This window comes from Tachyglossus aculeatus, chromosome 2, assembly GCF_015852505.1.
Source record: "Tachyglossus aculeatus isolate mTacAcu1 chromosome 2, mTacAcu1.pri, whole genome shotgun sequence".
NCBI classification, from domain to species: Eukaryota; Metazoa; Chordata; class Mammalia; order Monotremata; family Tachyglossidae; genus Tachyglossus; species Tachyglossus aculeatus.
In genome coordinates this window covers 99,961,772-99,987,931 of record NC_052067.1, presented here as the reverse complement: position 1 = coordinate 99,987,931, position 26,160 = coordinate 99,961,772, and the positions used below count along the sequence as shown (strand labels likewise).

At 46.6% G+C, this 26,160-nt stretch overlaps 1 protein-coding gene across 1 annotated transcript in view; it reads left to right on the top strand.

Moving 5' to 3' along the window:
• NT5DC1 (5'-nucleotidase domain containing 1) overlaps positions 1 to 26,160 on the top strand; it is a 204,153-nt gene that overhangs the window by 166,684 nt on the left and 11,309 nt on the right. Inside the window, exons 9-11 of the mRNA XM_038770169.1 lie at positions 7,383 to 7,501; positions 9,847 to 10,005; positions 21,088 to 21,256. Of these exons, the coding sequence (XP_038626097.1) occupies positions 7,383 to 7,501; positions 9,847 to 10,005; positions 21,088 to 21,256 (447 nt within the window). The remainder of the gene's footprint in view (positions 1 to 7,382; positions 7,502 to 9,846; positions 10,006 to 21,087; positions 21,257 to 26,160) is intronic.

Sequence of the window (26,160 nt, the reverse complement as noted above, 5' to 3'; positions counted from 1 at the left end):
AGGTAACTGAGGCACAGGGAAGTGAAGTGACTTGCCCAGGGTCACAGAGCAGACAGTCAGTGGAACCGGTATTAGAACATGGGTCCTTCTGATATTCCTGGAGTTGAATTAGTTCCAAAAGACCCAGAATGCATTGTTTCATGTGCCTGAGACCCCTTCATTTAGATAGAGTGTTCATAGAAATGAAACTCTTATTCCTTAGGATTCTCCCAGCAGCTGGCTACTTAGTCCTTTCTTGTCAAAGTGCCCTGAAATGTTTATCACCCCAACAAGAATGAAAGAAGAAAACAGGAATCCACGATTGCATATACTTTTGGAGCAAGGGGGAAGCCTCTGCTTTGGAGCAGATACATTTCCACGCCAGGACAGCTGATAACCAGGCCCCTTCCACAGGTCCCGGGCTGCCCCCGGCTCAAACTTGGCCAGGTCAGGAGGGCAGGGAGTTCCAGTTCAAGGCCTGAAGCAGAGATTTGTCCTCCATTCCCGGAACTTTGGCTGAAACTTAACCGTGGGAACTTCCTTCCTAGCTCAAGATGAAGCTCACTGCTTTCTGAGCTTCCTCCTTAGGCCGCCCATTTTGTCTCTCCTCTCTCTAAACTGTCGACAAGCAGCCAGGCCCTCTCCGCTTGGTGCCTGGAAATGGCCACATGGACCTGATCAGCTGCAAGATCCCAGCCCCCGGAGCACCGTAGTATTGTTGAGCAGAGGTCAGCTATACTATCCCCCTGCCTCGGAGCCAACTTGCCCCATCCCAGATGGACAGTCAATAAAGAAAGGCTGTTTGATGATGAATAATAACATTTGTCAATACGTGCCAAGTGCTCTACTAAGTGTATTGTACTCTTCCAAGCTTTTAGTACAGTGTTCTGACATAGTAAGTACACGATAAATCCCACAGATTGATTGATTGCTGGGGTAGACACAGTCCCTGTCCCACATGGGAATCACAGTCTAAATAGGATTTAATCCCCACTTCATTGATTAGGAAACTGAGCCTCAGAGAAATGAAGTGACTTGCCCAAGGTCATTCAGAGAAAATGGCAGAGCGGAATTTGAACTTAGGTCACCTGACTCTTAGGCCCTGGCTTTTTCCACGAGGACGTGCTTCCTGTCATAATGATGATGGTGGTGAAGGATTTGGGGTGTTATTTCTAACTAAGGTAAGAAGGCTGCCTCTTTCAAAAAAGAGAGGACAAGAAACATACTGACTATAACTGAGGGCATATTTTCACAGTCAATTTCCCCAACAAAAACTCTCCCTCTGTCTTGTAGATTGCTTTGGATACCCTGGACTTTAGCTTTCCATGGACAGAACAGCCCCCTCCGGTAGGAGAACAAAAACAGGTTCTTTACATTCCAGCAGACCCTTTGCAAGAGGAGGCCCAAGTGATACCTGCCCTGAGGTTTGAATGGCAGTCATTAGCAGAGAGAGCAGGAATCTATGGTGTGTGCTGAGCACTCTACTAAGCACTTAGGAGTACAATACAAAAGAGTTGGAAGACTCTGGCTGCTGATTCTTTGGCACCTTGGTTCCCTGCCCACAAGGAGCTTAGCGTCTAGTCGTACTGTGTGCAGAGCACTGTACCAAGCACTTGGGAGAGTACAGTATAGCAATATAACAAACACATTCCCTGCCCACAATGAGCTTACAGTCTAGGGGGGAAACAGATGTTAATATAAATTAATGATATTTATTGAAGGCAACCACTATGCCTTCAATAAGCCTTTGAAGTGGGGGAGAGTAATTGTCTTTCAGATTTGAGGAGGAAGGGCATTTCAGACTAGAGGCAGGGCATGGGCGAGAGGTCAGCAGAGTTGTACTTCCCAAGGGCTTAGTACAGTGCTCTGCACACAGTAAGTGCTCAATAAATAAGATTGAATGAATGAATGAATGAATGATGGATTAGATTGAGGTCAGCGAGAAGATTGGCATTAATAATAATAATGGCATTTGTTAAGCGCTTACTATGTGCAAAGCACTGTTCTAAGTGCTGGGGGGGATACAAAGTGATCAGGTTGTCCCACGTGGGGCTCACAGTCTTCATCCCCATTTTACAGATGAGGTAACTGAGGCTCAGAGAAGTTAAATGACTTGCCCAAGGTCACACAGCAGGCATGTGGTGGAGCCAGGATTAGAACCCATGAGCTCTGACTCCCAAGCCCATGCTCTTTCCACTGAGAGGAGCAAAATGTATAGGCAACTCATAACAAATATTATTATCATTATTGAGACCAGACTGAATCACAGTTGAAACCCACTTTTTTATGGTATTTGTTAAGTGCTTACTCTGTTCCATGCACTGTTCTAAGCACTGGGGGAGATACAGGGGTTCACAGTCTTAATCCCCGTTTTACAGATGAGGTAACTGAGGCTCAGAGAAGTTAAGTGACTTGCCCAAGGTCACACAGCAGACTAGTGGTGGAGGCAGGATTAGAATCCAGATCCATCAGGCTCTCAGGCCTTTTGCCACTGCAGCCTCTAAATGGTCCCCTTCCAAGAGAAGTTCCTCACTTCCCCTCTCCTCTCTCCTCTCCGCTCCCCTCCATGTCTCTCCTTCCCTCGACTCATCGGTACTGCTACATACCCAGCGCTTAGAACAGTGCTTTGCACATAGCACTTAACAAATACCATCATTATTATACCCCACACATGTCCTTTCATGCTTTCCTGACAGAGCCCGTTGTCCCACTTTATGCAGACTGGGAAAGGATTGCAATAATAATAATAATGGTCATATTTGTTGAGCACCTAGTAGGGGCCAAACATAACACTACGCACTGGGGTAGATGATGGCAAGCAATATGAATAAACTCCCAAAATATTAAAGCAAAATGTGTGTTAATTTTTATTCTGACAAAGAACAAGGTGTTTCAAAAGGAGTAATTCACTGGTATTGTACATGAAACTTATTTTTCTCCATGACATGCAAATTCGTGAAGCGTTCCATATTTTTCATTTATTTTGTTAATGATGTGCATCTAGCTTTATTTGTATTTATTCTGGTGACTTGACACCTGTCCACATGTTTTGTTTTGTTGTCTGTCTCCCCCTTCTAGACTGTGAGCCCGTTGTTGGTTAGGGACCGTCTCTATATGTTGCCAACTTGTACTTCCCAAGCGCGTAGTACAGTGCTCTGCACACAGTAAGCGCTCAATAAATACGATTGAATGAATGAATCCCTACCCCACAGTCTAAATAGGAGGAAGAACAGGTATTTAATCCCTATTTTAGAGATGAGGGACTGAGACATGGGGAAGAGAAGTAACTTGCCCAAGGTCACTCAGTGCATACATGACAGAGCTGATACTTCCAGGTGCGAGCTCTTTCCACTAGGCATGGTCTGCCCCAGCCTAAGGGAGCAGGGAAGTCAGTTTGGGTGTCGCGGCCCCATGCCAACCGTGCCAGGGTGTTTCACTCCACATAAGCCACTGCCTTGTCATCCCAGGATCTGCCATCCTGTGCTGCCTCGGTGCCCTTCCTTCCTTTGGAAGAATCGTTGCATAATAGGTAGAGTACTGGCCTTGGAGCCAGAAGGTCATGGGTTCTTATTCCGGTTCTGCCCCTTGTCTGCTGTGTGACCTTGGTTAAGTCACTTCACATCCTTGTGCCTCAGTTACCGCATCTGTAAAATGAGGGTTGAGACTGGGAGCCCCACCTGGGACAGGGACTGTGTCCAACCCAGTTTGCTTGTATCCATCCCAGTGCTTAGTGCAGTGCCTGGTACCTAGTAAGCTCAACAAATACAATAATTCTTACTATGACTATTATTAATATTAAGCATTTCTGACCCATGGGTGAGGTCCCTGGCCTGATTAAAGAGAGAGAGAAGAGAGATGGCTGCTGTCTTTGGCTTCCTGGTTGATTTCACTACAATAATTCTTACTATGACTATTATTAATATTAAGCATTTCTGACCCATGGGTGAGGTCCCTGGCCTGATTAAAGAGAGAGAGAAGAGAGATGGCCGCTGTCTTTGGCTTCCTGGTTGATTTCACTCCAGTCAGTCTGTCAGTCGTATTTACTGAGCACTTACTGTGTGCAGAACACTGTACTAAGCACTTGGGAAAGTACCGTATAACAATAAGCAGAAACATGCCCTGCCCATGACGAGCGTACATCTAGAGCTTGTTTGGAAACAGCAACACAGAGGTCCATTTTCTAACAGCACACTTACCTCATTTCTGGCAATTCAGCTACGAGGTCTTTAATAATAATAAGAAGAATAAGAATATTTTGTTAAATGTTTACTAAATGCCAAGCTTGAACTAAGTAATGGGGTAGGTACAAGATAATCAGGTTGGACACGGTCCCCATCCCATGTGGAGCACACAGTCAAAGTAGGAGGGCGAGAGAACAGGTATTGAATTATCATTTTACAAATGAGGGATCAGGAAGTTAAATGATTGTCCCCAGGTAACACAGCAGGCAAGTGGCAGAATTGGGATTCAAATAATAATAATAATAATTGTGGTATTTGTTAAACACTTACTATGGGCTATGTACTGTTGGGTAGATACAAGATAATCAGGCCCCACAGGGGTTTCACAGTCTAAGTTGGAGAGAGAACAGGTATAGAATCCCCATTTTGTGGGATGAGAGACCTGAAGCACAGAGAAGTGAAGCAGTTTGCCCAAGGACACACAGCAGGCGATTGGCACAATGGGATTAGAACCCAGATCCTCTGACTCCCAGGCCGGTACTTCATTCAGCCCGCTGCCTGATTTCTTGTCAGCGGAAGCCAGGGAGCTAAGCTCCCAGGCTGGGCAGGGCCTACCTACCATCCATCCTCCCAACCCAGACTGTGGGCCTCGGGAGGTCAGCATTAGCCGGCCTGGCCAGGACTGGCTTGGGTGGTCCGGTGAAGTCACAGGAGGGTCTCCAGATGGGGGAAGCGCTGGCAACTCAGCAGGTCACAGGGACACCACAGCACCCAGACATTCGGATCCATCGGGCATTCAGTGCCCAGGCACCAAAGAGGCTGTGAGTTGGGAGCAGCTTTCCTGGCAAGGAGCCTTCCCTGTCATGGACAAGCCCTTCCCAGAGCCAGCCAGAGAGGGGCCCTGGAGCCAGAAAATCCGGACAGAGAGCAGGGAAGGGGTCAGTGCTTCATTAGCCATCAGATTGGAGAGGCGGAGCAAGAAGCTCTCCTCCAGTGAGACCTGGGTGGTTCGGCGTTCCAACGCTTTCTACTCAACAAAGAGTCCCGGAGTGCTATTTCCTTCTCTATTTCTCTTTAGTACGGAAAGCACATCGTGTCCCCTGCACATCTGGTCTCAATCAGATGATCTCCTTAAGGCTCCCATTTTCATTGGAAACAGAGGCATCTCCGGAGCAAGGTTTTGTGCAGAGTCGGAAACCCGCGGTGCGATGCAGACAGGCTCAACACGGAGTGTTTGTCTTTTGAATGCCCGAGTGCCGACCCCTTTATTAGACTAGTTGGAGTTTGCGCTTCAAAGTCGTGGTGTAACTTTCAATTTCCAGATGTGGCCAGAGTTTCATTTTATTGGTGCAAGGGAAGCAAAATGGCCTGTTTTTTTTCCAAATGCCAGCACAAACCCTTTGAAGTATTTAAAACAAAATTCTACGGCCTTGATGAATGGAGGTTTATCATCTGCTGTAAAAGCTGCAGTCTCAACTGCATCTGGAAAGAAAAGCAACCACGTAAAAACATTGATAAACTCATTCCCCAACTTTTTATTATTATTATTATCACTCTTAGTAATAATAATAATAATTGTGGTATTTGTTGTTTACTTTGTGCCAAACACCATACTAAGCACTGGGGAAGGTACAAGATAATCAGATCAGATACAGTCCCTGTCCTACCATCTAATGGAGAGGAAGAACTGATATTAAATCCCCATTTTACGGATGAAGAAACAGGCACAGAGAATTTAAGTGTCTTGAAAAGGTCACTCAGGCAAGTGGTAGAGGCAGGATTAGAACCCAGGTCCTCTGACTCTGAGACCCTTAAGGACACGCTGTTTCATGAATGACACGTGGTTATTTTTCCTCCTCCATTACCCTGTATGGCAAGGGAGGCAGGAACTCATGTTTCAAGGCCATTTGTAAAAATAGAAACTTACTGAGTTTTCGTGTTCTAACAAAACTTCTCACTGGTCTTGTCCTCTTCATTATCATCAGTACTAGACAACAAATATGTTCATCTACTGAAGTTAGGGATAAAAGTAGCATGGCCTAGTGATAAAAGAATGGGCCTAGGAGTCAGAAGATGTGGATTCTAATCTCTGCTCCATCACATCCCTGTTCTGTGACTTTGGGCAAGTCACTTTACTTCTCTGTGCCTCGGTTCTCTCATCCGCAGAATGGAGATTCAATACCTGTTCTCCCTCCTATTTAAACTGTGAGCCCCACATGGGACGTGATTATCTTTTATCTGCTCCAGAGCTTAGTACACTGCTTGGCACACAGTAAGTGCTTAACAAATATTACTGTTGCTCTTATTATTGATAATAATAATAATGATGATAAGCAGCTGCTCCTTAACTCTGTTGAATTAGCCAGCTTGCGCAGAGCTGGGAAGCAGTGGACCAGGGATGGATTGGCGCTTGCCATTAGATTGTAAATTTCTCAGGGAGAGGGACTTCACCTTTGAGGACCAAGTCGTCATTTAACACACTCTAGATAAGCAGTCCAGTGCTCTGTACACAGTGGGCACACAATACCAGAAGCATCAATGGCCTAGTGGAAAGAACACGGACCTGGGAATCAAAGAACCTGGGTTCTGATTCTGACTCTGACTCTTGTCTGCGGTGTTACCTTGGCAAAATCACTTAACTTCACTGTGCCTCAGTTACCTCATCCGTAAAATAGGGATTATGACTGTGAACCCCACATGGGACGTGGATTGTGTTCAACCTGATGATCTTGAATCTTCCCCAGCGCTTAGTACAGTGCCCGGCCTATAGTAAGCACTTAACAGACATCATTAAAAAAATCTGTCATCAACAATCTTAATACTGAGCACTTTGCTTTGTGCTGTTCTGAACATTGATGGTGTCAGTAAAGTTATAAAGCTCACTGAGAGCCTGCACTCCAAGGAAGAATTCTGTTCACAGGAACCAACAAAGAGAATGGAACAATCAGAAAGAATGTAACACTCTCCCCAGCGCCCAGCTCTTCCCCCTCCTACGCCCACTGCCCTGAACCCCAAGAAATGAATGGGTCACAGGAGCGGGGCCGGCTTCTGATAGTCAGACAGAATCCCTCCCAACAGCTCACAGTTTTTGCTGAGTTTTCTCAGGCTGCAACAAGTCACCGTTTCAGAAAACCATGCTTCTTCGGCTGTGGGACTTGGGGGAGGGTCTGAAGGCGAGGGTTTCGTAGCTGAAACAAACTGTTTGACGATTTGTGATTTCAGAAAACGACGAGGAGGGGGAATCCCTGCCCTCTCTGGAGAAGCCTGGTTGGTATTCCCAAGGGAATGCTTCCCAACTCTATGAGCTGCTGAAGAAGATGACTGGCAAGCCAGAGCCCAAGGTATAAACGAAGGAATAAAAATGAAAATTATTATGGCATTTGTTAAGCATTTACTATGTGTCAGGCGCTGTTCTAAGTGCTGTGTATACGAGCAAATCGGGTCGAACACAGTCCCTGTCCCACGTGGGGCTCACAGTCTCAATCCCCATTTTACAGATGAGGTAACTGAGGCACAGAGAAGTAAAATGATTTGCCAAAAGTCACACAGCACACAAGTGCTGGAACCGGTATTCGAACCCATGACCTTCCGACTCCCAGGCCTGTGCTCTATCCACAATGCAACATTTTATTTTTAGACATAAAAATGAAGCAGTGTGAGAAGCAGTGTGACCTAGTTGAAATACCATGGGCATGGGAGTCAGAGGGCCTGTGGTCAATCTATTAATTGTATAAACTGTGCTCTTAATGTGTACAGAGCACTGTACTAAGCTCTTGGGAGAGTACAATATAACAGATTTAGTAAACACATTCCCTGCCTTCTCTGTGTTTTAGTTACCTCATCTGTAAAATGGGGATTAAGACTGTGAGCCCTAGGTGGGACGGGGACCGTGTCCAACATGATTATCTTGTATCTACCCCAGCACTTAGTTCAGGGCCTGTCACACAGTAAGAACTTAATACCATAAAATAAATTTTTTAAAAAAGAAACACAATCCAACCAGAAGGACAATCCTACCCCACCCCTAAGCACTCAATAAATACCACTGGTTGATTGATTTATCCACCCTAATGATTGGACACCCCTCTCAGGTTTGCACCTGGAGAGTTTCCAGTATTCTACCAGTCTTGGCTACAGAAGGCAAGTAGAGGCCTACCCATTCCATTCCTAGCTTGGGCAGTGGTTAGCGAGTGGAAGGCAGTCTGCTACAAGTCAAAACTCACCCGTGCTGGGCAGCGGCAACATGGGAGAGAGTCGAGGCCAGAGACTCAAGTTTACTGTGTGGAAGGCGGCAGTGGTAAACCACTTGTGTATTTTTACCAAGAAAACTATGGCTACACTACCAGAACAATTGCAGATGGAGAATGGGGTGTTCTGGGAGAGATGTGTCCATGGAGTCGCGATGGGTTGGAAACGACTCGGCAGCATAAGACAAGACAAGCTACAATAATTGGACAGCAGGCTCTTTGAGGGCTGACATTATCTTCTCTTAGGATCCTGTGAGGCTCAGCAAATCTGGGCTGATGGACTAAAGTCAGGAGAAGCAAGGTTGCAGTGGGCCATCGGCTTCTCCAGCCAAACAATCACATTTATTAAGCGCTTACTGATTGCAGAGTACTGTACTAAGCACTTGGGAGAGTACCGTGTAACAGAACTGGTAGACACGTTCCCTGCCCACAGGGAGCTTATGGTTTAGAGGGGGAAATGCAATCTGTGCCCAGGTGCCTTCCCTGCATAGCTTCAGTTTGCTACCAGCTAATCCTCTCCCTCCATTCCTGCTGGGTCTGACAGCCTCAAGCCAGGTTTATTAGATGGCCACCACCATCAGTATTATTTAATGCCTATTGGGTGCCGTGTTGGAGTGGGTGCCTTCTATGCGCTCATTGTGGGCAGGGAATGTGTCTGTTTATAGTAGTCTCCTAAGAGCTTAGTACAGTGTTCCGCATATAGTAAACGCTGAATAAATACGATTGAATGAATGAATGAGTTGAGGTGGGCTCTGAGCATGGGGAGAACCATGATTTGCCAGATTTGAGGAAGGAGAGAATTTCAGGCTGGGAGGCAGAGTGTGCACGGGGATGAAGATGGAAGAGTCGAGAAAGGTATTGTTAGACTAATCGTTTGGGAGGAAAGAAGAGAATGAACTGGACAGTAGCAGCTGAAGAGAGCAAATATGGAAGGCAGGGAAAGTTGGTGAAAAGCCTTGGAGCCAATTGTGAGGAGTTTTGCTTCAAGGGAGAGGAGGCCAGTGGAGGAGAGGAGAGATATGGGTCCAGCTTCAGGAAGACTATTATTCTTGTTTTTATTCTATTTGTTAAGCTCTTACTATGTGTTGAGCACTGTTCCAAGCTCTGGGGTAGATACTGGTCATCAGGTCGGACACAGCCCCTATCCCACCTGGAGCTTACAGTCTACGTGCGATCCAGGCCATGGCGTGAAGCCTAGATTGGAGAGGGCAGAGGCCGAAGGCTGAGATAACCAAGAAGGCTTATAATAATGATGGCATTTATTAAGCCATACTAAGCTATGTGCAAAACACTGTTCTAAGCGCTATACAGCAATTTAGCTGCACTGTGATCAGGGCTTTGAACAAGGCGGTAACCATTTGAGTGGAGAGGAAGGGGAGGCCTCAGGAAATGTATAGAGAAGAAGCCAGCTCATGTTTAATCTGCTTTTTGTCTTTCAGGTGGTTTACTTTGGAGACAGCATGCATTCAGACATTTTCCCAGCCCGGCACTATAGCAAGTGGGAGACGGTCCTGATCCTAGAGGAGCTTGGCATGGGCGACGGGGTAGTGTCTGGGCAAGGAGAGGTCGAACCCAGGGAAAAGAAGGGCAAGTATGAGGTAAAGGCTCGTTGCTACTCCTGCTGCTTCTTGGGCAGGAGTCCCACAAGGGTGACCACTGGCCCTGAACAAACCCATCTCCTGACTCTTCTAATGACCACCAACCCATTCATCTTCATAATACTGAGAAGCAGCGTGACCTAGTGGAATGAACACGGGCTTGAGAATCAGGACCTGGGTTCTAGTCATGGCTCTACCACTTGTCTTCTGGCTGACCTGGGGCAAGTCACTTCACTTCTCTGTGCCTCAGTTACCACATCTGGAAAATGGGGATTAAGCGCTTAACATGATCTGTGACCAACCTGAATAGCTTATATCTACCCCAGTACTTAGTACAGTCTCTGGCACATAGAAAGGACTTACATGTGTAAACATACGATTAAAATGATTAGTGGTACCTAAGTGCCTACTATGTGCTAAGCCCTGAGGTACTGAGAAAATAATCAGGTCAGACACAGTCCCTGCCCCACATGGGAAGCAGCGTGGCTTAGTGGAAAGAGCACGGACTTGGGAGTCAGAGGTCATGGGTTCTAATCTCAGCTCTGCTACGTCTCTACTGTGTGACCTTGGGCAAGTTACTTAACTTCTCTGTGCCTCAGTTCCCTCATCTATAAAATGGGGATTAAGACTGTGAGCCCCACATGGGACAACCTGATAACCTTGTATCTACCCCAGCACTTAAAACAATACTTGGCACATAGTAAGTGCTTAACAAATACCATCATCATTATTATTATTATGGGATCATTATCAGCACTTACATGCATTAAATGCTAACTAGAATTGAAGCAACATGGCATGGACCTGGGTTGTAATCCTGACTCCACCACTTGTGTGCTGTGTGACCTTGGGCAGTCACTTAACTTCTCTGTGTTTCAGTTAACTCATATGTAAAATGGGAATTAAGACTGTGAACCCCATATGGGACATGGACTATGTATAACCTGTTTTAGCACTTATCTAACCCCAACGCTTAGTGTAGTGCCTGGCAAAAGTAAGTGCCAACATACACCATAAAAAAAAAATCTTTGTGCCAGGTACTGTGCTGAGCTCTGGGGCAAACACAAGAATGCCTAAATACAGAGACCCTTAATGGGCTCTCAGGCTCAGGATGGCAAGGCAGACCCATGGACAGGTTTGGACTGGGAGTCAGGAAGCCTGGGTTCTTATCTCAACTTTACCACATGTCTGCTGTGTGGCTATGGGCCGGTCACTTAACTTCTCTGTGCCTCAGTTTCCTCACCTGTAAAATGGGGATTAAATACCTGTTTTCCCTCCCTCCTAGACTGTGAGCCCTGTGTGGGACAGGAACTGTGTCCCAGTTATTTGAAGCTACCCCAGTACTTAGCACATAGTAAGTGCTTAATAAATACCACAAATATTATTATTCTGGACAGAAAATAAAAGGCCAACACAATGGAAACAAGTGAAAATGCGGCCATAGTAGTATCAACAGGAATAAATATAATTAGCCAGTCAGCCGTCTTTAGTGAGTGTTTACTGTATGCAGCAGCATGGTGTAGTAGATAGAGCACAGGCCTGGGACTCGGTTCTAATCCTGGCTCTGCTACTTGTCTGCTGTGTGACCTTGGGCTAGTCACTTCACTTCTCTGTGCCTCAGTTACCTCATCTGTAAAATGAGGATTGAGTCTGTGAACCCCATGTGAGACAGGGACTGTGTCCAACCTGATAAACTCGTACCTACCCCTGCGCTTAGTACAATGCTTGGCGCATAGTAAGCACTTTAAAAAAAAACAGAGCTACTCTTATTATTATTTTTGCTATACTAAGCACTTGGAAGAGTACAATATAACAAAAAACAGACACATTCCCTGCCCACAATGTGCTAATGATCTAGAGATGAGTTTGGTAAATGGTACTGTGAGGGGATAATCCACAGGCCCTTACACTTTCCAGGCAGACAGTCCATGGTTACAAACCATGTGACCTTCCTGGGATTTTTATGGTTTTTCCAGGGGTTTTTTTCCCCACCCTGTGCAGCGCTGTTGGAGGGAGTGTTTGGCTCCTGCAGGGCTCTGCAGGAATGGGGAAGCTGGTCCAGTCAGGGGATGGTCACCATGACCCCCAGAACCTCGGTAGCAGGAAAAACACCCTTTTGTATGAATTTTCCTGCTGACTGCTGATTGCAACATCATGCCAGCTGAGTACCATTTTGCAATCATTGGGCCCTTACTGTGGGGCCAGACCCTGGGATGCCGTGACCAGGGTGTGTGCGGTTTGCCAGGTTTGTCTTGAGCAAGTCAGGTCCAGGCTTCCTAAAGAGAGACCTGAGCCACCACCTCCCCTTGGTCTCCCTGATTGGCAGCTAGCCCAGTTGTGATGATATGCCATGAGGTGGGTTTGCAGGGTCAGGAGAGGAGGAGGCCAGCTTGGGGGAGAGGTGGAGAGTCCTCATGAGGAAGAGAGCACTAGGCTCAGAAGCAGCGTGGTCTAGTGGAAAGAAAGCGGGCCTGGGAGTTAGAGGACCTGGGTTCTAATCCCAGCTCTACCAGTTGTTTGCTGTGTGACCTTGGACAGGTCACGTAACTTCTCTGTACCTCAGTTCTGCTGTTCTGCCACCTACTTAATCTGTGAGCCCCATGTGGGACAGAGCCTGTTTCAATCAGTCAATCCACCAGTGGTATTTATTGAGTGCTTACTATGTGCAGAGCACTATACTAAGTGCTTGGGAGAGTAGAGTGCAACAGAATTAGTGGACACGTTCCCTGCCCATAAGAAGTATCCAACCAAATTAACTTGTATCTACCTCAGTGCTTAAAACAGTGTTTGTCACATAGTAAGCGCTTAACAAATACCATAAAAAAAAAACTGGGGAGGCCCGAGTGGAGGGAGAAGAATAAGGCCGGGTAGGATCCGAGGTGACTTCCAGGAAGGCTTGCCCTCCCTAAGTTGGTCTTCAGCATCCTGTTCTCTGAGATCCTCTCACACACAGCCAATTCCAGAACATCAGCAGGGTCAGCTGACCCAGGGCCCGAGGCCCACACCTGGACAGCGGGACCCAGCTCATGGAGCGGCCTCCTTGAGGTGGGCATTCACCACAGCCCTTCGTGGTTTAGGTCAGCAGGAACCGCAGGAACCACCTCTTCCCCTTGCTATAAAGCAGCACTCCAGGGTTTCTTTTATTTTCCCAAATCCCCCCTCGCCACTCTCTGCCACCTGCTTCCTCTTCCTCACCCCAAGCCTCTTGAGTAGGCTTCCCTACCTAGTTCTGATTTGGATTTCCTTCACCCCCACCCCCAACCCCTGCCACAGTTTCTGGCCCCTGACTTCTCAGCCATTATGCTTTCTCAGTCTCTGAGAGTCAGTGCTCCAGCCCCCAAACCCCTCTGTCTTGCCTAACTTCCTACCACCACAGAAGCGAACACCACATCCTCCTGACGGTAAAGAGCCTCGGCTTCTCACTTTCCTCCCTACCCTAGGCAGGCAGAGTTGCCAATTCTCACTGCGGCTCTTCCACCCTCACCCCGCCTCACCGAGAAGCAAGAAGAGAGTCAGAGAGTTGTTTTAGATTCAGAAACCTGGGCTGGTAGAGTCCAGATCGATGTCACCTGCCTCCTGCTCTAATTGCAAAATGGGAAGAGAGCCATTTCTTTCCTAAGAGACCAGTGTTGTTTTTCAGACATTCAACCATCAGTAGTATTTATTGAGCACTTACTGTGTGCAGACCACTGTACTAAGCGCTTGGAAGAGTACAGTACAATAGAGTTGGTAGACATTCATTCATTCAGTCGTATTTATTGACCACTTACTGTATGCAAAGCACTATACTAAGCGCTTGGCAGAGTGCAATATAAGAACAAACAGACAAATTCCTGCCCACAGCGAGCTCACAGTCTAGAGGGGGAGACAGACATTAATATAAGTAAATACGTAAATAAGGAAATTACAGATATATGTGTATATGTTCTGGGGATGGGAGGGGGATGAATGAAGGAGCGAGTTAGAGTGGCGCAAAGGGAGTGGGAGAAGAGGAGAGGAGGGCTTAGTCAGGGAAGACTTCTTGAAGGAGACATGCCTTCAATAAGGTTTTGTACGGGGGGAGAGCAGTTATCTGTCTGATTCTGTCATCTGCCTGATGACATGATCCCTGCCCATAAGGAGTTTACGGTCTAGAGTGGGAGACAGACATTAAAACAAAATACAGAAAGGGGAAACAGCAGAGAAAGGTATATCAATAAATCATATTTATTGAGCACTTACTGTGTGCATCGCACTGTACTAAGTGCTTGAGAGAGTACAGTACAACAGAGGTGGTAATTATGTTCCTTTCCCACAGTGAGCCTACAGTGTAGAGGATATATACATAAGTGCTGAGGGACTTAGGCAGTGGTGATTATTAAGTGTCAACTATCAACTCTCCCCTCCCCTATCTCTTGCCCCTAATAACCTGGCTACCTACTTTATTCAGAAACTTGAAACTATCAGGTGTGATCTTCCTAAAATCTCCCCTGCTCCTCTCCAGTCCCTCCCTCCTCCTGCCCCTTCTTCAACTCTCCCATCTTTCCCAGCAGTATTTCAAAAGGGAATCTCCTGCCTTCTCTCAAAATCCACCCCTTCCACCTTACATCTGACCCCATCCCTTTGCACCTTATCAAAACACTTGCCCCCTCCCTTCTTCCCTCCCAGACCGTCTTTTTCAACTGTTCAGTCTCCAGTGACTTCTTCCCCACTGCTTTCAAATATGCTGTCTCCCCTATCCTAAAAAAACCCTCCCTTGACCCCACAGCTTCCTCCAGTTATTGTCCCATCTCCTTTCTACCATATCTCTCCAAACTCCTTGAGTGAGTTGTTTACACCCGCTGTCTCCATGTCCTCTCCTTCAATTCTCTCCTTTCCCCCCTCCAATCTGACTTCCATTCCCTTCACTCCACAGAAACCATCCTCTCAGAGGTCACCAGTGATCTCCATCTTGCCAAATCCAACCACCTCTACTCCATTCTAGTCCTTCTCGACCTCTCAGCTACCTTCGGCACTGTTGACATCCCCCTTTTCCTAGAAATATTATCCATCTTTGGCTTCGCTGACATCGTCCTTTCCTGATTCTCCTCCTCTCTCTGGCTACTCATTCTCAGTCTCTTTCATGGACTTCTCTTCTGCCTCCCACTCCCTAACTGTGGGTGTCCTTCAAGGTTCAGTTTTGGGTCTTCTATTCTTCATCTACACCTACTCCCCTGGATAACTCATTCCCTTCCATGGCCTTAGTTACTATCTCCATGTAGACGATTCCCAAATCTACATCTCCAGCCCTGGTTTTTCCCCCTCTCTGCAGTCTCAGATTTCCTCCTGCCTTCAAGGTATCTCTACTTGGTTGGCCTGCCATCACCTCAAACTTAACATGTCCAAAACAGAACTCCTTATTTTCTCACCCAAATCCTGTCCTCCCCCTTACTTTCCCATCACTGTAGCCAACACCACCATTCTTCCTGTCTCACAAGCCCAAAACCTGAGAGTTATCCTTGACTCCTTTCTGTCTTATTTAACCCACATATTCAATCTATCACTAAATCCTGTCGGGATTCCACCTTCACAACATCACCAAAATCCTCCCTTTCCTCTCCATCCAAACTGCTACTACATTAATTCAAGCACTTATCCTATCCCTCCTTGATTACTGTATCAGCCTCCCTGCTGAAATCCCTGCTGCCTGTCTCTCCCCACTCCAGACTATACTTCACTCTTCTGCCTGGATCATTTTTCTACAGAAGCGTTCAGTACAGGTTTCTGCACTCCTCAAGAACTTCCATTGGTTGCCCATCCAACTTTGAATCAAACAGAAACTCCTTACCATAGGCAATAAAGCACAAATCACCTTTGTGCTTTAATGCCCCCTCGTATCTCACCTTGCTGCTCTCCTACTGCAACCCAGCCCACATACTTCACTCTTCTAATGCCAACCTACTCAATGTACCTCGATTTTATTCATTCAATCATATTTATTGAGCGCTTACTGTGTGCAGAGCACTGTACTAAGCGCTTGGGAAGTACAAGTTGGCAACATATAGAGACAGTCCCTACCCAACAGCGGTCTCACCGCCAACCTTTCACCCATGTCCTTCCTCTGGCCTGAAACACCCTCCCTCTTCATATTCGACAGAAAATTACTCTCCCCTCCTCAAAGCCTTATTGAAGGCTCATCTCCTCCAAGAGGTCTTCTCTGACTAAGCCCTCATTTCCTTGTCTCCCACTCCCTTCTACATTTCCCTGATTTGCTCCCTTTACTCACCCCGCCCTCAGCCCCATGGCACTTATGTACATATCCATAATTTATTTATTCATATTAATGTCTGTCTTCCGCTCTGGGCTGAAAGCTCGTTGTGGGCAGGAAATGTGCCTGTTATACTCTCCCAATCACTTAATACAGCACTCGGCACACAGTAGGCACTCAATAAATGTGATGGATTGATAGATAGATTGATTAAAGCATACAGATCCAAGCGCATAAGTAATGCAGGAGCGAGGCAGTGTGATTTTGGGATGGCTTTAAGGGTGGGGAGAGTGGTGAGCTTTCGGATCTGAAGGGGGAGTGAGTTCTAGGCCAGAGGGAGGGGGCGGGCAGGGTGTCAGCAGAGATATAGAAGAGATCAAGGTACAGAGAGAAAGTTGGGTTAAGTATGTGGGCTGAGTTGTGATATAAGATCAGCTTTTCGGACACTTTTTCTCTTTATACACCACCAGGGCCAAATCACTGGCAGAGTGTCCTTTCGGGTGAGACAGTGGGCTTGCTGGGGTCCTGGTCTGCTGGACAGGGTGGAGCAATGGTTCCCAGTAGGGCAGTGTAGCAGTCTAGCTTTCTAAGCCAGTCTGGATGCTTGGGAAAACCCTGGTTGGGTTTTTCGAGGTGGCCAATAGCTGCCACCTCTTGGGATAATTAGAACTCCAATTTGGTGGGTTATTTTTGTTGTGGCAGTGCTTTTTTCCTGAAACTCCCATTCTCCCTTCCACTTAGACTGTGATTCCCGTATGGGACAGGGACTATGTCCAAACTAATTATCTTGTATCTACCCCAGCCCTCAATGCAGTACTTGGCGGATAATAAGTGCCTAACAAATACCACAGTTAAAATTATTCCCCCCTAGTTAAATTAGGACTCTCAGCCCAGAGAAGCAGATTCTCCTTGGGTCTGCCGCCTGCCCTCCCTATACATATCAGTTCTGTTCCTCTGGCTAGTGAGCTTCCGACTCGGGCACCAGAACAGAATAAACATCAAAGTCAGGAAGTCCGTGCAACGAGTCATTAAAGTGCAGATTCTTTCCTGTCACACCTAAGGAGAAGGCAACAGAACAAACATTTTTTACTACCCCAGGCCAGAGAGAACCCTGGGTTCTCACAGCATACACAGGCCTACATGGAGAAGTGGGGTGGGGAGGGAAGGTTTCGTCGTGTCTGTTTCCAGCTGGCAGAGAAAAGAACGAATTGTTCCTCTGCATCGAGGGCCCATTGGGCTCAGAAAGCCACCCGCCCTTGGGGAGCAAGCGCAGTCTGCCTGCCCCATGAGCGGAAAGTCTGATTGCGCTCACATTGGAGCTAATATGGAATTACAGTTATTTCACCACAAGTAAGGCCAGAGCCGCTTAGGAAATGGAAATTTCTGGCAATTCAAGCGATCCCTCCCAGGCAGCCAATCTGAGCCGTGCTTGAGGTTGAACCAGCCCTCTTACACTTTTGCGCAAGGAAAGCCCTGAGGGCACAAATAATGTTCTGCTGCCTCCTGGCCAAACCAGAGGGCCTGATGGGGAGTACAGCCTGATTTCTGAGAAATGTCAAGAGGCCAATGGGCTCATCTTAAGCGGTCCACTCTGGTCCCTTTAGTGTGGGGGGGACGTCCCAAGCCTGGTCAATGCCAGGAATCCTGGGGGACATGCCTTCACTGGAGGCCCAGCTCCTAACTCCCCCCACCACACTCAGAATCCCCAGCCAGCAGTCTGGAGGCCCAGAGGGAAAGGAGAAATAAGCTGGTGACGAGGGGAAATTCTACTGTGGTTTGACCTTTAATTGAAGTGGGAAGCCAAGGGATTCAGGAGGAGGGGGACACCTAGTCTGATTGTACCTCACTCAGGGCAGGGAGTTTGGCCACACCCAACCTATGAGTGAACTTCCCTAATAATAATAATGATTGTGGCATTTGTTAAGCACATACTATGTGTCAAGCACTGTACTAAGCTCTGGGGTAGATGCAAGGCAATCAAGTCCCACATGGGGTTCACAATCTAAATAGGAAGGAGAATAGGCACTGAATCCTCAGTTTACAAATGAGAGAACTGAGGCATGGAGAAGTTAAGTGACTTGCCTAAGGGGCACAGCCAGAATTAGAACCCAGGTCCTCTGACTCCCAAGCCTGTGCTCTTTCCATTAGGCCATCTCTAAAAAAAAATAAATGGTATTTGTTAAACACTTACCATGTCCCAGACACTGTACTAAGTGCTGGGGTGGATATAAGCAAATTGAATTGGCCACAGTCCCTGTCCCATGTGGCGCTCACAGTCTCAATCCCCACTTTACAGATGAGGTAACTGAGGCAAAGAGGAAGTGAAGTGACTTGCCTAAGGTCACACAGAAAACAAGTGTGACCATTAGAAGCAGTGTGGCTCAGTGGAAAGAGCATGGGTTTGGGAGTCAGAGGTAATGGGTTCGAATCCTGGCTCCGCCACATCAGCTGTGTGACCTTGGGCAAGCCACTTAACTTCTCTGGGCCTCAGTTCCCTCATCTGTAAAATAGGGACTAAGACTGTGAGCCCCACATGGGACAACCTTGACCACCTTATATCCCCCCCAGCGCTTAGAACAGTGCTTGGCACATAGTAAGTGCTTAACAAATACCACTATTATTATTATTATTATTATTATTCTTTGAGTGCAAGGCATCTAGGTATAACATTTTGTGTTTTTATGCTGCTTCTATTTACCCGAAGGGCTTTCCCATTGTTTACCTCATTTTGTTCTTACAACATTCATGTGTAGTAGGGAGAGGCAGATATTATTATGCTCATTTTATAGATTAGGAAACTGAGGCACAACAAGGTTAAATGACTTGCCAATGTTCCACACTCGGCAGGGAGTGGCAGAACCCAGGTCCTCTGACTTCCAGACCTGGATTCTTCCCATATGTCGCTGTCAGGGCCAAGAAAGACTAAAATCAGAGGATTTTGGCATTCATTCACTCATTCAGTCGTATTTATTGAGTGCTTACTGTGTGCAGAGCACTGTACTAAGCGCTTGGGAAGTAGAAGTTTGCAACATATAGGGACGGTCAGTACCTAACAACAGGCTCACAGTCTAGAAGGGGGAGACAGACAACAAAACAAAACATATAAACCAAATAAAATAAATAGAATAAATATGTACAAGTACAATCAATCAATCAATCAATCATATTTATTGAGCACTTACTGTGTGCAGAGCACTGTACTAAGCGCTTGGGAAGTACAAGTTGGCAACATATAGAGACGGTCCCTACCCAACAGTGGGCTCACAGATAGAAGGGGGAGACAGACAACAAAACAAAACATATAAACCAAATAAAATAAATAGAATAAATATGTACAAGTACAATAAGTAAATAGAGTAATAAATATGTACAAACATATATACATATATACAGGTGCTGTGGGGAGGGGAAGAAGGTAAGGCAGGGGGATAGGGAGGGGGAGGAGGGGTAAAGGAAGGAGGGGGCTCAGTCTGGGAAGGCCTCCTAGAGGAGCTGAGCTCTCAGTAGGGCTTTGAAGGGAGGAAGAGATAGCTTGGCGGATGTTGGGAGGGAGGGCATTCCAGGCCAGGGGGAGGACATGGGCCTGGGGTCGACATCAGGACAGGCGAGATAAAGGCACAGTGAGGAGATTAGCGGCAGAGGAGCAGAGGGTGCTGGCTGGGCTGTAGAAGGAGAGAAGGGAGGTGAGGTAGGAGGGGGCGAGAGGATGGACAGCCTTGAAGCCGAGGGTGAGGAGTTTTTGCCTGATGAGGATTAAGTATTCATTCATTCATTCAGTCTTATTTATTGAGCACTTACTGTGTGCAGAGCACTGTACTAAGTGCTTGGAAAGTACAATTCGGCAACAGATAGAGACAATTCCTACCTTACAATGGGCTTGCAGTCTAGAAGGGGGAGACAGAACAAAACAAAACAAGTAGACAGGCATCAATAGCATCCAAGTAGATAAATAGAATTATAGATATATATATATCATTAATAAAATAAATAGAATAATAACAGCACGACGGGGAGAATTGGAATCAGTTCAGAGGGGTACAAGGACTCATGAATCCAGAGACACATCTGGGCTGCTCCAAAAATCAGTTTGCCTGGGAGGGTATTATCCATATGTTCCCAATTAGTCTCTTTTATTTCATCTTCCTGTTCATTTCTAGCCCTGTATCCTCCTCCCTCCCTTTCTCCCTCCCCAGATCCCTCTGTCCCTTCTTCCCTCCCCCTGCCCCTTGAAGACACTCCCTTTCCAGCTCTGTTAAAACAGCTCTGTTAAAAGGCTTCTGTAATGGCTAAGTGTGGTGGCGTTGATAAGATTGAGCAACTAGAGTGCTATTTCAGCAAAGCTGAATGCAAAAAAAAAAATTATCACCTGAACACTGGCAGTCCGGGCTGCTTCCACCTTCCAACCTGCTACCCTTGCTACTTCCCCCTCTAAACCTCCTCCCCTTCACTTCCCTGGAGGTGAGGGGGCTTGGACCCTGAAAATGAGCAGTTTTTTGGGTAGGGTGGGGTAGGTGGGCCAGCCAGTCACTGAAGAAGTGGTCGGGCACACAGCCTAGTGCATCAGGGAGGAGTGAAATGGGAGAGGTGAGGCTGTGACCATGGTGACCTTAGAGACCGTCGACAGCTGGGTCTGAGGGGTTGGAGGGTGCAGCCCCCACCCCACACAATCTTCTGCTGCCCTGAAACTCCCATTCCACTTCGTCGTCTTCAACCGGAGCGGAGTTCAGGCTGGTTCCGGCCGGCTTCTGGCACTGCATTTGAGGGTTCCCGTTCAGTGACCGTCAGAGAAATAATATGGCCAGTGACCCACCTGGCCCTGACTGACCTCGTCCATCCCGGTTTGTCTTCTCTTCCAGGGGCAGCAGGCCAAGCCGCTGAGTTCTAGGTCTGAACTGTGGGGTTCCTTCTTTGTCGACGCCATTTCGGGAACAGAAAACACAGAAGAGTCGTTGGAGTTCACGTGGGCCTGCAAACGAATCCAGACCTACAGCACTATTGCCATTCCAAGTGTTGAAGCGATTGCAGGTAAGATAATCTGTGGTAATAATAATAATAATGATAAAAAGTTTGGTATTTGTTAAGCACTTACTATGTGCCAGGCACTCTTCTAAGCTGGGGCGCATACAAGCAAATCTGGTTGGACACAGTCCCTGTCCCAAATGGAGCTCATAGTCTTAATTCGCATTTTACAGATGAGAGAGGTGAAATGACTTTCCCAATGTCACACAGCAGACAAGTGGAGGAGCTGGGCCAAGGACCCAGTTCCTTACGATTCCAAGGCCCTATCTGCTAGGCCATGCTGCTTCTCAAAAGCGTGCTTTCCTCTTTTACCATGGGAACGGTATTAAGGGGTGCTATTCCTTTGGGATCCGGTGCTCTGCACGCAGGAAGTGCTTAATAAATACCATTAATTGATTGATTGATCAGTGCAATGAAGAACGAAGACTTGGGCGAGGCCTCAGCAGATGCTCGGAGATCTGACCCAGGCAGAGGCCCAATTCATTCATTCATTCATTCATTCAATATTATTTATTGAGTGCTTACTGTGTGCAAAGCACTATACTAAGCACTTGGGAGAATACAACAATAAACAGACCCCAGGAGCTCCCTGAATGCAGCGGGAAGGCATAGCTGCCATCACCTTCTGACCCCTGTCATTGTCGGGAACAGCCGGGAAGGAGGGGTGAAGACCCAAGACCTTTAGGACCTATCCTCTGTCAGTGACATTTTTGAGAGTCATCCATTCCACTTCCCTCCGGCTACTTCCCTGCCTCTCCAGCTCAGGCTTAACCAAATAAATGTGGTTTTCTGGACTGAAGCTGGTCCGTGGAATTGAATGCATTTGTGCCTTGAAAGGAATATGGTGCCTGAGAGTCTGAAATAGCCATACCCATGGATGTGTGTGTATGTGTGGGTGTGTGTGTCTGTGTGTGTTTGCTCTGTTTTGTTCTGAGTCCCAGCCTGTTATTGTCCAGCCATGGGCAGAAAATAATAATAATAATAATAATTGTGGTATTTGTTAAACACTTACTCTGTGTCAGGAACTGTACTAAGCACTGGGGTATATACAGGGTAATCAAGATGGACACAATCCCTGTCCCACATGGGGCTCACAGTCTTAATCCCCATTTTACTCATTCAATCAGTCAGTCAGTCATATTTATTGAGCACTCACTGTGTGCAGAGCACTGTACTAAGCACTTGGGAAGTGTAAGTCGGCAACTTATAGAGACGGTCCCTCCCCAACAACGGGCTCACAGTCTAGAAGGGGGAGACAGACGACAAAACAAAACATGTGGACAGGTGTCAAGTCATCAGAATAAACAGAAGTAAAGCTAGATGCACATCATTAACAAGATAAATAGAATAGTAAATATGTACAAGTAAAATAAATACAGTAACAAATCTGAACAAATATATATAAGTGCTGTGGGGAGGGGAAGGAGTTAGGGCAGGGGGGGATGGGGAGGAGTAGATGACAAGTGGCAGAGCTGGGACTAGAACCCAGATCCTTCTGATTCCCGGGCCTGTGCTTTATCCATTAGACCACGCTGCTTCTCCATTTGCCAAGGAGAATACCAGGTTCCAAAAGACATTCGGCTGCAGTCTCTTAACTGAGGGTTTAGAGACCCCAGCCCGGCAAATGTCCGAGGGGTGGGGGATCTGTGGTCTGTCTATCTGTCACTGAGCACTGTTCTGGGTCCCTACTATGTGCAGAATGTTGTCCTGGAACACTACTGAATACAGAGCCCTCCCCTGGAAGACTGCTGAGCACAGAGCTTTGTAATGGAAATGTACTATCTGTGGAGCACTGCACTAGAAGTTTGACAACATAATAATAATAATAATGGCATTTATTAAGCACTTACTATGTGCAAAGCACTGGGGAGGTTACAAGGTGATCAGGTTGTCCCACGGGGGGGCTCACAGTCTTAATCCCCATTTTACAGCTGAGGGAACTGAGGCACAGAGAAGTGAAGTGACTTGCCCAAAGTCACACAGCTGACAATTGGCAGAGCCAGGATTTGAACCCACGACCTCTGACTCCAAAGCCCGTGCTCTTTCCACTGAGCCACGCTGCAGTTAACATCCAACAAGAGTTAAAGATGTGATCCCTATCCTCATGTAGTTTATAATCCAGTAGGGGAGTTTACAGACTCTGTTGGCCCTGCCGCTGGATGATGCCTTCCAAAAGAAAATACGTTTTGGAGAAGGTGCTTTCCATCTTCCTCTTGGAGAACTAGCCCCACAGTGAGAGCTTTGTTTCTATTGGGTGGTGATTCTTGGGAGCGCCTTCAGTTCTCCGCTGTCGTCTTCCAGAGGCAGCTATTTGTGCCTTGGGTTGTTGTGGATGGGAACACTAACCTCTAGCTAAAGAGCTTACTTGAGATTAGAGTTGTTTAATCCACTTGGTAATTACTCAGAAATCTCCTTAAGCCCCTTTTCAGCAGGCTACCAGAGGCATCTGTGTTTGGCTGAGATTATAATTATGTTGCTAATGTGGCCTAAATCTTCCTTAGTCCCTCAGCCATAATGATACCAACCCTCTCTTTCAGGGTCAGGGCTGAGGCGGGGTGGGCGGAATTCAATTCTGCTTTCCTGTCAGTCCTTCCAAGATTGCTCTGACCAGGCCAGTGTATTCAGACTGTCAGGGTTCAGAGAACATCCATGGAGCCAGAGGACCAATAGCCCAGCTGAATCTGGAATCTGGAGGGGTGGGTGCCAGAGGAGATTCCCCAGAGGAGGGATTGCTGGACCCCCAGACTCAGTCCCATCATGGGTTTTAGGAGCAGAGCTCTCTCCCCTTTCCCCTCCTTCAGCTCCCCACCCACCCACAAACCATGAACCCCAAGTGAAACAGGGACTGTGTCCAACCATTTTTTTTGTATTTGATAATAATAATTATTATTATGGTATTTGTTAAGTGCTTACTATGTGCCAGGCACTGTACTAAGCACTGGAGTAGACTAGATAATCAGTTTGGACACAGTCCATGTCCCACAGGGGGCTCACAGTATTAATCCCCATTTTTACAGATGAGGTAACTGAGGCACGAAGTAAAATGACTTGCCCAAGTCACGGAGCAGACAAGTGGCAGAGCCAGGATTAGAACCCAGGTCCTTCTGTCTCCAAGGCCGTGCTCTATCCACTAGGCTTTGCTGCTTGACTTGTATCTTCCCCAATACTTAAAGTAGTGTTTGACACATATTAAGAGCTTAATAAATAACCTTATTAATAATAATTGTGATATTGACTGATAAAGCTCTTACTATATGTCAAGCACTGGGATAGATTCAGTGCAAGCAGGTCAGACACAATCCCTGCCCTGACAGGGTACTCATAGTCTAAAGGGGAAAGAGAACAGATGTCTTATCTGCATTTTACAGATGAGGAAACTGAAGCCCAGAAAAGTGAAGCAACTTGCCTCAGGTCACCCAGCAGACAAGTAGCAGTGTGGGGATTAATAATAGTAATAATATTAATCATCATTATTATTATTATTGTACTTGTTAAACACTTACTATGTGCCAAACACTTTTCTAAGCCCTGAGGCAGGTACAGGTTGATCAGGGAGGACACAGTCTCTGTGCCACATAGGGCTCACACTTTTAATCCCCATTTTACAGATGAGGTAACTGAGGCCCAGAGAAGTTAATTGATTTACCCAAGGTCACACAGCAGACGTGGCGGAGCTGGGATTAGAACTCAAGTCCTTTTGACTTCCAGGCCTGTGCTCTATCTACTAAGCCATGTTGCTTCTCACGGTTTAGAACCCAGGTCCTCTGACTCCCAAGGCCCTTAGCACTTAGTACAGTGCTCTGCACACAGTAAGTACTCAATAAATAAGTTCAAATGAAAGGCCGAAGCTCTTTCTGCTAGGCCATATTGCTTCGCTGCTCTTAGACATTTAGTTTACTGTCACCCCTTAGTATTTCACCCTCTAGAACTGCTCCCTGTGTATTCTTGCAGGGACTTTAGGAGTGGGAACTTGCTTCAAGAAAGAAAATGCACTCAGTCAATCGGTGGTATTTTTGGAGGCCTGACTAAATGCAGAGCACTGTACTAAGCATTTAGGAGAGTACAATACAACAGAATTATCAGACACATTCCCTGCCCATAACAAGCGTACAGTCTAAAGGGGGAGACAGACATTAATATGGATAATCCAGGGACATAACCTACCCTGAGGAAATTGTCCGGCCCACCATTTTGCTGTCGACAGTGTAGCCATATCTGTAATTTAATTGTTGTGTCTGTAATTTATTTATTTATTTATACTGCTGTCTGCCTTCCCCTCTGGACTGTACGCTCTTTGTGGACAGGGAACGTGTCTGTTTATTGTTATATTGTACTCTCCCAAGTGCTTAGGACAGTGCTTTGCACACAGCAAGCGCTCAATAAATATGATTGAATGAATAAATGAATGAAATCGTCAGCTAGGCCTCTGCATCCCTTCTCTGTCTCTCATTGCAGACCTTCGGGAGTGAGAAACTGTTTCATAGTCATGAAACATCTCTGCAGAGATGCTAGAATTTTGTCACATCAGCTGTACCCAGAGAAGTGTTTATTTGGTTAGGAATATGTTCAGAGGCGGTCTACTTGTCCCAAATCAAGTCTGGGAGACCAAAGGTGCTGAAGATCCAGTGCTCTTTCCTTTCTGTGCTTGGGAAAAAAGAGTTCTTCACATCATGCTGCTGAATTCCCTCTATACGCTGACCTCCTTGTGGACAGGGATCGTGTATACTAACCTTTGTAATGTACTCCCGCAAATGCTGAGTACAGTGCTCTGAACACAGTGAGCATTCAATAATAATAATAATAATGGTATTTGTTAAGTGCTTACTATGTGCCAAGCACTGTTCTAAGCAATCCATCAATCAATCAATCATATTTATTGAGCGCTTACTATGTGCAGAGCACTGTACTAA